At 47.3% G+C, this 15,020-nt stretch overlaps 1 protein-coding gene across 3 annotated transcripts in view; it reads right to left on the reverse strand.

Annotated features, from left to right (window-relative positions):
• Positions 1-2,271: 2,271 nt before the first annotated feature.
• Positions 2,272-15,020, reverse strand: part of LOC311229277 (pleckstrin homology domain-containing family G member 1) — a 70,264-nt gene continuing 57,515 nt past the window's right edge. For all 3 annotated transcript variants that reach the window (XM_084315347.1, XM_084315346.1, XM_084315345.1), the window contains exons 7-17: positions 13,942-14,073; positions 12,259-12,441; positions 10,911-11,006; positions 10,149-10,235; positions 9,458-9,491; positions 9,235-9,327; positions 9,057-9,118; positions 8,519-8,710; positions 8,069-8,188; positions 5,886-7,791; positions 2,272-5,649 (exon numbers count right to left, since the gene is read on the reverse strand). In XM_084315347.1, the coding sequence (XP_084171473.1) occupies positions 4,604-5,649; positions 5,886-7,791; positions 8,069-8,188; positions 8,519-8,710; positions 9,057-9,118; positions 9,235-9,327; positions 9,458-9,491; positions 10,149-10,235; positions 10,911-11,006; positions 12,259-12,441; positions 13,942-14,073 (3,951 nt within the window). In that variant the 3' untranslated portion in view covers positions 2,272-4,603. The remainder of the gene's footprint in view (positions 5,650-5,885; positions 7,792-8,068; positions 8,189-8,518; positions 8,711-9,056; positions 9,119-9,234; positions 9,328-9,457; positions 9,492-10,148; positions 10,236-10,910; positions 11,007-12,258; positions 12,442-13,941; positions 14,074-15,020) is intronic.

A 15,020-nucleotide genomic window follows, 5' to 3' on the forward strand; every position in this document is an offset into this window, starting at 1 on the left:
GTTAATATATAGTGCTTCGTGCGGTGAGAATACTACCGTAGTCAGTACCCCATCGTTTCGGGCAGAGAACTAGCTGCTTACCCAGGGTGGTTGACCCTATGTGAAGCTGCACCCGAGGAGCCCCAGAGCCGACGAGCGAGTGGACCTGTATACCGGATTATTCTACCGACGACAGCCCGCCTTCCCAGGCACGGATTATGCTTTGGATACTTTGATTATTCCATGGATAAAGACCCCCGACACTGCCGTGTGTTGGAACCCCCCCCCCTGGAGAGGACGCAAGGTGAGGAGACGCTCTGCAAGACGAGGTCGCTTCACGTCTCTCCCCCGTGGACCGGAGAGAGCCGGCCCACAAAGAGTCCACCTGCTTTCATCTGTGGTCCAAGGATCGCCGGCGCATTGAACGGCACTACAGTGGGTTCACCTGGGATACCCTTGGCCGGACGAGGCAGCCGGATTCTACCCTCCCCCCCCTCCTACTCCTGTCGGCTTACAAGCGACCGGATTAACCCCCTCTAGTGTATCTAGTATAATCATTAAAGTATCATTGCTGTTATTCCTTAACTATTCCAGGTCGTATATTTACCACCTGCGCCTTCAGAGATTGGACATTCTCTATTGATATACCGACGAATACTCCTTGCCATAAAAGTGCATACTATTTCAATTCATAAATGTAATTAAGTGATTAAGTGCTTATTCTACACACCATCGCTGTGTAGAAATAAAGACCCGTTTCTAATTCGTACATTTGTGTTGGATCCGTTTCATCTACGTGAGAGTGTTCATGATAATATATTTATGCCGTGTACTGGGTGGCCGAATATTAAGTACAAAGGTAGTGGTAGTAAGTATCATATCTAGTAATACAGTCAGGGAATTGTACCCCTCAGTTACAATGTGGTTTTGGGAGAGAGGTGAAACTCAAGAGAACTGAAAGAAAGTCTGTGATATATTCATGCCTAATTTCTTTCCTATGAAGGGCCAACATTTATCTGGATGGAGAGCTGTGGGCCAAAAAGAAGTGTTGATGTTATATGAAATTAAAATGTATTATATTTGATAAAATATTAACATTCAAAATCTAAAATAAAATTTCAAAATATAATATAGAAATACTATTTTATCTGCTTAACAGTAATCTTATTAATTTGCCAACTTGAGTGTCAAAGAAATACATAAAACAGCCATATGCTTATTTTAGGGAGCACATGCATAATATTTAAAAGGAAAGACTCCTTTCTGAAAGAAGTGCCGCAAACCACAGCCGACAAGTGGTGTAAATTCATCAATCCCGCAGCTCAGAGAGAATACCGTAATTCCTTGTAAATTACAAATTTAATAGGGAAGTAACACCGTCAGACTATGTACTTTTTAGCTGTACAAAATGTACATAATTTTACAGCACTTTAAAAAATTAGAGGACAATAAGCATGAGCTTGTCAAATGCCATGGCAGCCAAAACAAAGGGAGCGTGGGTCAAATTTGGCCGGTGCTGCTATAATCCTTCTGAACAGTCAAGTTTCAAACAAAATACACACCCGGGTTTACATATATTCGATCTGAGTGAGGGGCTAAAATAAAATTACAAATTTCCAGGACAACAGACTTTTTTTGTCCAGGATATTTGGTCATTTCAGTACATTTTCCAGGTTTTCCATGACTGGAAATATAATCTCTGGATTTCCAGGTTTTCCAGGACGAACCCACAATTCTGCTTACAAAACACATCTATACTATTCAAAGAAGCATCTTCTCTAGGTTTAAGTTCAGTTTACAATGCAATTCAAAATGACTTTTGAATAGAATAATCCTAAGAATTACTGATATAATACATGAGTAATAATAATAAATTAAACGTATATAGCACTTTTCTAGAACTCAGTCGCTTTACACAGTGGGTCTTGAGGCGGGATTGGAAAATTGAGAGACTGAGTCTGAGACTGAGGACTTCTGCCCTAGAGAGGGGGAGGGACTTCTGCCCTAGAGAGGGGGAGGGACTTCTGCCCTAGAGAGGGGGAGGGACTTCTGCCCTAGAGAGGGGGAGGGACTTCTGCCCTAGAGAATGTAGTAAATATGTTTAGTAAACCAACTGCAGGCTGTGCAAATGTCAACAAAATTCTCCCCACAAACTACATAGTGCAGCTTTAAAATCGGCGTATACAATAAACATCCAATAACCAAAACATACCAGTTATAATATAATCATATTGGACGCTCTGATCTGAAAATATATGATAAACCTTTCTATTAAATGATAGGAGCCGTGAATATAATTTGAATTTATTTATTACCTCCAATACATTTGTTTCTTGGGCAATGACAGCTAGGCAGTTAAAAAAATACAGTACACTTAACTTAAACATTAAAGCATTATAAAGCATACCTATGGCATACAAGAATAACTTTCCTAAAATGTACATCTTTACAAAATGTTTACAAGTAAAATGTAAATAAAAAAAAAGGAAAGAAAAGTGCAAAAAAGAGTCAATGAAGATTGACAATCCCCACCAGTGAAACATAGACAAAAAAGGACAAAACAATGTACAATGAAAACAAAAAAAATTTATAATAAACCATACTTCATATTCTTAAGTTGTTGTCGATGTGTATTTCTCGAAATGAACAGTAGGCCAATATATTGTGCATTCCAATGTGTTATTTGATAAGGAACTAGTAATCTATTGACCAGTGCGTGATAGAAAACTAACATTTTCAATAACATTCACAGTATTTGAATCAAAATTTAACGAGTGCCCCCAAATCATAATAAAGCCATCCATTTTTAATAAATACATTTTTACTTTCATTTACAAACTGCCCGTGCAGGCTTGTACTAACAGTGACGAGGGGCTGAACAACAGGGGGGTTTCTCCGCGGTATCAAATAAATAAGACATCGTTAAGTGACTTGTTCAGAGTGAAACAATTTCAACAAGTGTTGTAGCCTGAATACAGGGGGGTTACTTCAAGGGGGAAAGAAAATAATATCAACAAACAATTGTGAGTGTGTTGAATGGAGAACCATTTTAAACCGTGACCATTTTGCATTCAGTGTGTGCTGAGGCAGGGAGGGGACTAGTGTATACTATGCATTATCAGTAGTGTGACACAATGGGGGCGAGTCCCATTAAGTAAACAAACAACTGACTGCCCATTTGAATTAGGAAAAAAAAATTATAATACACCAAATGTACACCAATACAGTACTGTATTATTTTACCCAACTCATCCTAACGCTCTCTTCCATGGTCCCTCTTGAAAAAAAACAATGCTTAAAATGAATAAGATTAAAAACAAAATAAATCTCAGCCTCTTATTAAGATGCAAATTCCACTCTACATGTATGCCCTGGACCGATATACTGTTTAAAAACATTTTCATATTTACCTCACAGATTCAAAATAAATATGAAGTCCTAGCGACCCGCTGTTTACGGGATTATCTGAAATATCAACACCTTGATTTGAAAGCAAGTGGTGTGCGTAGAGGGAATTGCAACAAGGACAAACAGACTGGTAGGTCTATGCATTATACATGCCCATTTGTTAGTTATATTCAATCTAGTGAAGGTCACGATAGCTGGGATCGTCGCGTTAGAATAGAACCCTCTTTGCTGTTATTGCAGCTGAAGCCGCTACCCTGAGTAGCTGTAACTGAAAACATGTAAAGCTGCTTATTCACAATCAACCGATGGTGATCAGTCAATAAAATGAGCTACCACTGAAACACTAGCCACAAGGATCGTCTCTCTAATAAGAGTTAAGATTAACTAATAGTGTTAACATACTTAAAATAACCTTAAAAGGTAATTTAAGAGAGCTTAAGAGAGGTAATTTAAAAGAGCTTTTTATTTATATTTATTTATTTAAAAACCTCGACAGTACTCTAAATTTTTAACATGAGTCCAAATCTGACTAGGAGTCAAGATCATCTACCTTTTTATTTTTAGGTCCGTTGTCAAGTTGTATGATGTTGGGCACAGAATGGATTCTATTTATTATCACCAATAACAGAAGTATGCAGATCTATCTGTACAATATAGTTCCTAAAAGACCTCCCCTGTCTGAAATTCAATCAATCCCACATAATACATTTCTCTATACACGGCATTGCACTGGCAACTTGATAATGTATTGGATGATGTCCCTTTAAACCCCATTCTGTAAGACCGAAGTAGCACTGCGTACAACTTACAGAGTGACACCCGACTTCCTCCAGGCTAGTCTTTTGGAACACTACCGTCCGAAATATGCAGAAAGGTCTGCTTGAATCAGGAAGTGCTGAGGCAGCTCTCATGCATGCAGGGTTTGGCATGTGGAACTTTGCATGAATTTTTGGCAACATTGCATGTTTTACTCTAACAGAAGCCATGTAACAGGAAAAACTAGGTAACAGTGCATTATTACTACAAATATTCTGACTGCTTTGAAAGGTAATGCTGCGGATCTGTGCAGAGAGAGAGATGTATTATACTTGTAGCGTCAGTAATGATGAGTGTGTTGTTTTCTTTTGGTCTGTTATGTTAGTGTTGATGTGGGAATTCGGGGGGGGGGGTCCATGCTGTAAGTTGACATGTTCGGCTTTCAGTCGCCACGTAAAGTTCAGGCAAAACTGCTGGAGCTGAGACACTGGAACTTCTCCCTGAGGGACTGCACGATGGTGGACTGGTTCTGCTGCGGCTCGCTCCACAGGTACTTCTCCAGCTGCTCGCGCTCCAGAGAGCTCAGCGGGTGGCAGGAGCGCGCCGGCGTGCACGGCAGGCTCTGGGACTGGACGACGGGCCCCCCCCTGTTCTGATCCGACAGAACCGACGAGCCGCCGCCGCTCCGCTGCTGCTGCTGCGTCGACCGCTCCTGGCGCTCGCCCTCGTCCTCGGAGCGGATCTCCACGTAGTCGTCGTCGTCGTCTCCGTCGTCCTTGAAGTTGGCCAGGTAGTTCTGGGTGGCCGTGAGCACGCTGCTCAGCGCAGACGCCCGGTTCAGGACCACCACCTGTTGACCGTCCCGCAAGGTGAGGTCCGAGTATCCGTGGCTGGAGCGCTCCGGGAGGCTGCTCTGCCTGCCGGCCCGACCCAGACTGGGGCCGTGAAGTCTCTGCGAGGAGGAGGACCGGTCCAGAGCGGTACTGCTGCTGCGGTTGTAGCCGGACTGGTCGTTCTCCTTCTCCTGCTGCTGCTGCTGCTGGTCGCCCAGGGAGCTGGCCGACTGGCAGCGGTTAGTCGGGGAGGAGGTCTTAGAGGGGGAGTTGGAGGAAGGATTTCTCTTGATGGAACTGTACACATGCTCCTCTTTCTCACTGGGCACCGTCACGCCGGTGCTCCATCGCTGGGTGGGCGGGGTGGCGGGAGGCGGGGGGATGGTCTGGAGAGCGGGGACCGAGCAGGCGGGGCTAAGTCTGCGCTGGGGGGTCGAAGAGGCGTGGGCCTCTCCCGCTTCGTTAGGCCAGGAGAGGAAACTGGCCAGATCCCCGTTACTATAGGTGGAGTGGAGCCAGTCTTCCTCCAGGTAGGAGGTCTCGGGCATGGAAGGGGAGGAAGGCAGGCCGGGGTGGCCGTGGTGTGGGGAAACGGAGGGCTGCTCGCCCATCGCTGGTGGGTCTTTGTACATCACCTGGTCGTAGAGCTGAGAGTACTCCGCTATCCTCGCACCTGGGAGAGGAGACAGAATGTGTGGATGGAGTCAGGACATTATAGTTCAGTTCAGTTATTTTTTCTTATTAATATGCAATTAAAGCTCTTCTTCCCTTCCGTACCCATCAAAAATAGATTTTTTAAATATTATTATTAGACATTATTAGTACATTTGTTCCTCTTTCTATTGTATTCATACTTTTTTATTTGAACATTTCTGAACAATTACTAATCTCCATTTGACATCTACTCACCTATGGCCGCACCTCCTTGTTTCTTCTCTTCCAAGATGGCGGCGAGGTCCTTCTGTTGCTTCTCGGCCCTGGCCCGAGTGCAAGAATCTCCGGGGTCCATGCTCCTCATGCGAAGCAGCTGATTGGCCCTCTTTATCTTCTGACTGTACTGACGCGCCATCAGGAAGACCCGGTTCGTCGACTTGTCCTCCGAGTCCATGGATTCGCCCAGGAGGAGCGAGGAGGAGGCCAAGGGGGAGGCCAGAGCCGCCAGCTCCCCGGGGAACAGGCGGTGGACGTCCCTGAGAGGAGCCTCCCTCTGCGGGGCGCGCGGCGGCAGCTCCACCAGGTCGTCCTCCTCCAAGCGGAAACTGCCACTGCTGAGGCGCGCCAGTTTGTTGCGGATGGTTTTCACCTTGCCTGAAGGGGGCTCCGGGATGGCAGGCAGGGGGAGCGATGGGGGACGGCCTGCCGGAGTGGGCTCTGGGGCGACGGGCAAAAGGGGGGGGAGCGATGGGGGCCGGGCGCAGGAGGAGTCAACGACGTCTTCGAATATGGTTTCTGTCAGAAGCCCAGGGATGTTGATGACGGGGATGGTGAAAGGTGGCAAGTTAGGGATGGATGGGAGCTTTGGCTGCTGTGCTGGGGGACTTTTTGCGGGGGGGGCTTTTGCGGGGGGACTTTTTGCGGGGGGACTTGGCGCCTGGGGGATAACTGTGGGCGGGTTCTTCTTGGGGCTGTTCTTAACCGAAGGAGTCTTTTTCGCCGACTCGCTGGCGCTGACGGGGAAGGCGGCGGGCAGCCGGTCGGCTTTCTTTTCATTGTTTTTGATGTAGTTCTCGAGGTCGTTCCAGATCTCGTCGACCTGTTCCGAGATCTTATCCCCGGTGTTGGAACGTTGGGAGAAGGTCTCGGAGGCAGAAGAGGAGGAATAGTCTGGTTCTGAAGAGCACGCGATAGGATGAGACGCATCGTACTCCCCAAAATGGAGGCTCTCCTCCGACACAAACCCGCAGAGACTCCCGGTGAGGTCGGGTTCAGAGGTCAGCAGGCTGTCTCTCTCCGGTTCCTTTTGGTTCTTTTCGCTCTTCCCCTTGACCTCGACCGGCGGAGGTTCCCTGAAACAGATGGTGTCGTAGATGTTCTCCTCCTCGACTATCTTGAGTTCACATGTGCCAAACGGCGCCCCCTCCTGCGTGGAGGACCGGTTGCTCCCCGAAGAACTGTCCGGTTCTATCGTGGGCTCCAAAGCCCCCGGCGCCCCGGCAGTCTGGCCCTGGGGACCCCGTCTGTCTTTAGAGGTCTCCTTCTGTGACTGGCGCCCGTCCGGTTCCCTCCTCCTCAGCCCCATGTTCTTCAGGTCCTCGTAGCTAATGTTGTCGTACACGTTCTCAATATCGTCTATCGTCAGCTGCTCCGCCGAGGAGGACCCGGAGATGTCGTTGCTGGACGATTCCGTGTGGATGACCTCCAGGCCGCCGCTGAGACTAGACCGGGGGTCGTCGGGACTCTGCCGAGACTCCGTGGCCTTCTCCCCCACGCTGCTGGCCCTCCGCAGGGCCCCACTGGACGGGGGGTCTATCTGCACGGTGGGCACCTGCTCCGTGTGCCAGCTGCAGGGCCGGGCCGACGACTTGGGGGAGGAGGTGACCGCCGGCCTCGGGGGCGTCTCCGGTTCCGGCCCGCCGGGCTCGGTGGGCACGAACATCTGATAGATGTCCTCCTCCTCGTCGTCGGGCTGCATGGTGCGCTGGCGGGTGGGGAACATGGCCCTGCGTGCGCGATGGTCCGCCCAGATGTTCCTCACGGACTGGTCGCCTCCCGGAGCCAGCAGGGAGGGGACCTCTGCCGGTGGTTCCTCCACATGGGGCGTCCTGAGGAGCGGAGGGTGGTAGCTTCCTTCCTTCACTAGAGTATCTCTAGCTCTCTGTATGGAGGTGGGAAGAGGAGCCGAATTAAGTCATTTGCAACGTCAGCCGTGTGAAAAGTGAAACGGTACGGAAACTACAAAACTACAAAGTGAAACCTTGTAGTCTAATGAGTTAAATACACAATAATATACAGTAATAGACTATTGAATGGAATATCCCTGATATTGACAGCATCTGAGATGTAGTACTATCACAATAATACCCGGGAAGATGAGAACAGAAATGATCACCATGACTGGAAAGTGTTCTCTTCCATTCTTTAGTTTTTTTTACCTGCAGGTCTGAGGAGCTCATGTTGAAAGTCTTCCACTGGTCAATGCTGTCGACAGATGCCTGAGGGTTGAGCCTCTTCCTGCTGCCCTTACCAGGGACTCGCAGCCTCTTCCCACCACCCTGGACACAGAGGTAATTATTAAGTAAAAATACTTAAAAGGTGCTATATATACACATTTTAATTAATTAATTTATCATTCAAAAACTGTTGGCATGTCTAAAATGACTGTTGTTGTTTACATGTTGCGTGCATGTATCCCCCTCCCTACTTCCCATTTCCCCACATGGAATGCACCCGATTGGATAAACGACATGCTGGTGCTCTAGTGCGACATCTAGTGGCTGAATATCATCTGTAGCACCTTTAAGGATTGGGGGGGTTTCCTTTCAAACTAAATCCAGATTAAAATTCAGGTCAATGTGATGCATCGCGGGTACAGTTCGACTCACTAGGCCGCTGTCGTCCTCGTCGTCAGCATCCCGCTGGTGTGGCTCCTCCCCGTCCTCCCGGTCACTGTGGTCGAAGCGATCGCCGGGGTCCAGGGACTCCTGTGATTGGTTGATGAGGCTCCGGCTGCGGCCAATAGTGCCCAGAGCCAGCTGGGACATCGGAGAGAGCAAGGTGGCACCGAGACTCGTCCGCTGGAGAGAGAGGAGCCGGGTGAATAATAGATTTTGATTAACCCTTTCACTGCCGCACTACTAAACGGTTAACCCTTTTACTGCCGCACTACTAAACGGTTAACCCTTTCACTGTGACAACACACAGACGGTTAACCCTTTCACTGCCACACGACAGCATGTTAACCCTTTCACCGCCACACTACAGAAGGTTAACCCTTTACCATCACACTACCGACGGGTTAACCTTCTGTAGTGTGGCAGTGAAAGGGTTAAATAATGTCAAACGAATTATAAATGATACGTGTGAGCATACTTCCGGAAACAATCACTCCCAAAAGAAAAAAACGGTCTCACAACAACTCACCTTTTGGCCGTCTGTGCCGGAACCACTATGTTTTGCGTTCTTCAGTAACTTGGACAGAGGTTCTGTGGAGAGATAAGATAAGATGTTTTTTTCATTAAAGATGTCAACATTTTGAACATTTCAGTGTAATTGCGAGACTTAAAGTAAGTTCTTGTAAAGTTTCTGCCATGTCTCTCACCCTTCCGGCGGCCTCTGCGAGGCGTGGGGCCCTCCTTGGTCTGAGGAGATCCCTTCTTGTCACCGTCAGGACTGTAGTGAAATCCTGGGTGGTCTGGAGGAGGGAACAAATATTACACAACAACCTCAATATGGAGCAAAATAAAAATGAGACGAATGTAATTACAGTACATAAGATAAGATAAGATATTCCTTTATAAAATCGAAATCAAATCAGGACTTACGCATTGCATCCATCTCCAAAATGGCTTGCTTGGCCTAAAAGAAACATAAATAAATCAAGATTTAGAAGGTATGAGATCATCAACAGGTTTCTGTAGTGGCTAACTGGCTATATGAGCTTCGACACTAGGTGGCACTAGACTACAGTTTTTGCCAAAATGGTGATGAAGTTGTTTACAAGCAGGACGTTTTACAATAAATCCCTTATAGTAATTACAATGATCCCTCTCATCAAGCTCCTCTGGACAACCAAAAAAAAACATAATTTTCCACTTGAGAAAAGACAGAAGACGGACAAGAGAGTGGTTGCAAGACGGAAGGGAAAAGATGAAAGAGTGAAAGAAGAAAGAGGGGGATGAAGGAAAAAAACAGAAAGATGAAAGAAAGAAAGAAAGAAAGAAAGAAAGAAAGAAAGAAAGAAAGAAAGAAAGAAAGAAAGAAAGAAAGAAAAAGAAGTAGGGGGTAGGGGGGGCGATCATTCAGACAGATCCCACTGATCTGTTTTAGACTTTCAGTCAAGAGAGAGAGAGAGAGAGAGAGAGAGAGAGAGAGAGAGAGAGAGAGAGAGAGAGAGACAGAGAAAGAGACAGAGAAAGAGAGAGAGCGAGAGGCAGAGAAAAAGAGAGCGAAAGAGAGAGAGAGAGAGAGACTCAGACACAACAAGGGGCAGCTTTAGAGATAAACCGTCCGCACCTTTGCTGGGATTTTCGCCGGATGGTTTTCCAGTATGAGTCTCTTCAGGTGCAGGATCCACATGCGCTTGTCCTGCTGCGATTTGGCCTGGAGGCAGCGGAACACAGAGGAGATAAGAGACAACAAACGGTACAGACTTGAAAAGACATTAAGAGATTACGGGGGTAAACCCTGAAACATTTGTGGTCTGTGCCCATTCACTCACTTTGCGGCCTTCTTACGTAACACAGATTATCTTTTCTTTTTCTTGGGTGCTTTTCCAAAAACAGTTTTTTAAAGAACAACAATGGCCATCATTAGCCCCCTGAACGCCGAGCATGTCTGAGCACCGCAGCGGGGGCCAGACCTCACAACACGGGGACACCTGCACACTGTGGTCACAGGTTCTGATTGCACACTTGTTCCTTGTAAAGCTACAGAGCCGAGCGATACAAAAGGTAAGAAGAAGCACAATATGGTGACCTCGAGTGTTTTCATATGCTGTGTGTACGCTCGCTTGTAATTCCATCTCACTCTTTTTATTATTGTCTATTTAAAAACTGAATCAAACCATAAACAAGGTGGCCTGTTGGGATGTTGGATCCTAATGTGAAAAACTGTGATTTTATATGTCTGCTCTTTATGTGCTCATTTTTATGCCTGTCTTTTTTCTGTTGTGAAGCACTTTGAGCTGCAGTTTCTGTATGAAAGGTGCTATACAAATACATTTATTATTATTATAAAAGAATTTTTTATAAATAGAAATGTTGAAATTGACTATACCTGTACTGTGTGCTGTAGCTTTGGGTTCTTGTAGTGGAACACACTGAAACTCAGCGGTTCCTTAGGAATGACCTCCACCAACATCAGGTTACAACACTGCAAAGGGACAAAACAAACGATTGATAAGACTGACGAGTGCGCTGGAACTTACTAGGTGCTCACCTGAGGTCCAGTGACCGCATCACTTTATCTATTCCCAAGACCCGCACCGTCTTTGGCCAAAATTCCTTTCATTTTGCTGCAGCAAACGACTGGAACTCTCTCCAGAACTCCCTTAAACGTTCATCACTTCCGTCATTTTCATGTGTTTAAGCAGAAACAGTCCCTAGCTGACTGTTGCACATGTTGATTCCCCTTTTCCTCTCTATATATTACACACCTGCAACTTTTAACTGTAATTTGACTGTATGTATCATCATGCATGTAATTTCATTTGGTTGTTCGTTTGATGTGTGTTTTAACTATTTCCCGTACCTCTGTGATGTTTGTACCATCTGTCTCTCTTCAATTTAATTTAATTACCATTTCTTTAATAAAATCTGTTACCCTTTTTTCCTCTCGCCAGGCCGTCACTGAAAATAAGAATTTGTTCTTAATTGACCTGCCTTAAATAAAATGTTAAAAAAAAAGTGTGTGGATGACGAATCAGTTGCAGGTCGGCCAACTGTGTGACTGACACACGAACCAACCAACCAGCCAGCCCGCAGGGCCCAGTGGTTACAGAGGCCCTCCTTTGCTAAAAATACAGTTACAGTGGAAAAGACGGTGTGTGTGTGTTGTAAGCCGAGCCCGTCCCGGGGCCGCAGGTGTGCGACTGACCAGGATGCGTGAATACTTTCGACAACAAATGTTTGTTTCCGCGTTCGAGTTTTGCGCTCTGATTGGCCAGGTCATGTGACATGTGCGCCAATCGTGGGACAGCAAGTTCTGCGCCGATTTCCGGGTCTAACAGCCTGCAAACTACCTGGCATTCTATCGCCATGCTCTAAGACAAACTCTAACCTTAACCAACTTCGAAAAGAGTGCCTAAGCTTAACCGTCGAAAGAACTTGCCGTCACGCTCTAAGACAAACTCTAACCTTAACCAACTTCGAAAGAGCGCCTAAGCTTAACCAGTGTATAAACTTGCGGTCCCACGATTGGGCGTACATGTCACATGACCAGAAATGACCTGGCCAATCAGAGACGCGGAAACAAACATTTGTTGTCTAAAGTATTCAGGCGACCAGGATGTACGAGTAGAGGTCTCTCTCTCTCTCACACACACTGCACCCGAAATGCAACCACACATATACCCAGCAAACAGACACGCATGTGCGCGCGCACACACACACACACACACACTGACCAGGATGTGGGCCTTGTAGGTGTAGGTCTCCTCCCGCTTCTTGGTGATGAGGAGCAGCTTGTCGAACAGGAAGAGGATCCGCTCGTTCTTCGCCCGCTGCAGGCGGAACGTCCCCTCCAGGACCAGCTCCCCGTAGCCGGTCAGGTCGGGGCCTTTCCAGTTGGTCAGCAGGCTCTGGATCTCCTGCGGAGAACAAAGGCAGGGAGGCAGAGAGGGAGGGAGAAAGAGAAACATCAAGGGTTAGAGGGCCAGCGGAGAGCAAGAGCACAGCAGAACATCTTTAAAGACTTAAACCGCGGCACCACCCCTTTCATTTGGGCTCTGGAGTGAACGCTTCCACACAACACACACACACACACACACACACACACACACACACACACACACACACACACACACACACTTTGCTTCCCTTTTATTTTCACTCGATGCTATCATTAGCCCAGTGGAAAATATTGTTTTTTACGTAAGCGATCTGCGGGCTGTGGAAAGGGCAGGGAGGGAGGGAGGGAGGGAGGGAGGGAGGGAGGAAGGGAGGGAGGGAGGAAGGGAAGATCTGAGGGGGAGGGAGGATTCAAACCTGGGGAATACAGGAACCGCTCCAACAATAAACATGAACAGACGCTCTATGGTTCCCCGGACAGGGGTCTTAATCGAAAGTGTCTGCTCTGGTTGGGAGGAGAAACAGTCGACCCGTAGCCTCACTGCACTGCAGACGGGTCCGTCGTTTTGTGGTCTTAGCTGACCAAGATGTTTTTCTTTTGTTTGTTAATAAGTCATTTCTGATGATGAGCCCAGCTTTGGCATGAAAATAGTACTGAAAAATATCCTTTGGTTGAATAAACGATGTCCTTCTCGTGCATCAGCTACCAGAAGGGAAATACTGTGGGAAAGGTCATTTTTAACAGACACCTCAATTAAACAAACTATCCGGTCAGTCGACAAAATCCTACGGCGTGACAAGTCGACCAAGAACCCTCCTTCGTCGACGAGGACGAGGGCCTAGTCTCCCCGTGGCGAGCGTGCATTTACCTGCAGCCTGACGGAGTGAGAGAACATGTACCTGCAGCCTGACGGAGTGAGAGAACATGTACCTGCAGCCTGACGGAGTGAGAGAACATGTACCTGCAGCCTGACGGAGTGAGAGAACATGTACCTGCAGCCTGACGGAGTGAGAGAACATGTACCTGCAGCCTGACGGAGTGAGAGAACACATGCAGCCTGACGGAGTGAGAGAACATGTACCTGCAGCCTGACGGAGTGAGAGAACATGTACCTGCAGCCTGACGGAGTGAGAGAACATGTACCTGCAGCCTGACGGAGTGAGAGAACACATGTACCTGCAGCCTGACGGAGTGAGAGAACACATGCAGCCTGACGGAGTGAGAGAACATGTACCTGCAGCCTGACGGAGTGAGAGAACATGTACCTGCAGCCTGACGGAGTGAGAGTGAGAGAACACGTACCTGCAGCCTGACGGAGTGAGAGAACATGTACCTGCAGCCTGACGGAGTGAGAGAACACATGCAGCCTGACGGAGTGAGAGAACATGTACCTGCAGCCTGACGGAGTGAGAGTGAGAGAACACGTACCTGCAGCCTGACGGAGTGAGAGAACACATGTACCTGCAGCCTGACGGAGTGAGAGAACACATGCAGCCTGACGGAGTGAGAGAACACGTACCTGCAGCCTGACGGAGTGCTCGTGCTTCCTCTTCATGTCGTTGATGTGCCAGGCCACTCTCTGCATGGTGTCTATGGCCTCGTGCACCACCTCGTACGTCTCCGTGTCCTTCTCCATGTGGTTGGCTATCTCCTGCACAGCACACACGGGGAGGGAGGGAGGGAGGGAGGGGTTAACTTAGGACGCAAGTATGATGTTCCATGATGCACTCAAACTCACACACCCACCCAAACACATACAAGTGTTAATGCACACACGTGCATATCATGAATTCATTGGCCCCCGTCCCCGACACATGTCTGCAGCATATGGCCGCAGCAGCAGTTGTCCTACTTGTTGTAACGTCGGGAATAGAACTGGCATTTCCCTGACTGTACACACAACGACAGACACGTAGCCCACGGCGATATCGCTGTAATGTAAAAACATAATGCGGCTCATTACACGGTTAATTAAAACGATTTTTAAAACTAAACTAAGATATTTCATGTCTTTGTGATTGTTGTGTTGAGCGTACGCACATTCCTGCCCGTCTGCGAGTGTGTTTCTGTGTCTGAAATTTGTGCGTGCGCGTTTGCTTGGATGAGTGAGTGAGTGAGTGATTGTGTGTGTGTGCTTAGATGAGTGAGTATGGGCGTCTGTGCATATGTGTTTGTGCTTGAATGTGTGTGTGTGTGTGCATCTGGATGTGTGTGGGTGTGTGTGTGCATCTGGATGTGTGTGGGTGCATGTGTTTCTGGATGTGTGCGTTTGTCTTTCTATGAATCTGTGTTTGTGCTTCAATGTGTATGTCGTACATCAAGTCAAGTCAAGAGTTTTATTTGTCACGGCATACAAGTATACAATGAAATGCGGGTGGTCTTGCCCGCAACGATGTGCAATACAGTGGTACAACATGTAATAGAATCCAATAAAAAACAACATTGTGCAATAAACAGGTAACAGGTAACAGGTAACATGGTGGGACATCTCGGTATCTGTACATAGTTATTTACAGAGCATATAGGACATGCTAGGTAGCTTAGGTAGTGCAATACACTGTTACTGTTGCTAATACTGATTTAAAGTGGCTTTTCCTT

The sequence above is a fragment of the Notolepis coatsorum genome, assembly GCF_963971535.1.
Source record: "Notolepis coatsorum genome assembly, chromosome: 5".
Taxonomy (NCBI): domain Eukaryota; kingdom Metazoa; phylum Chordata; class Actinopteri; order Aulopiformes; family Paralepididae; genus Notolepis; species Notolepis coatsorum.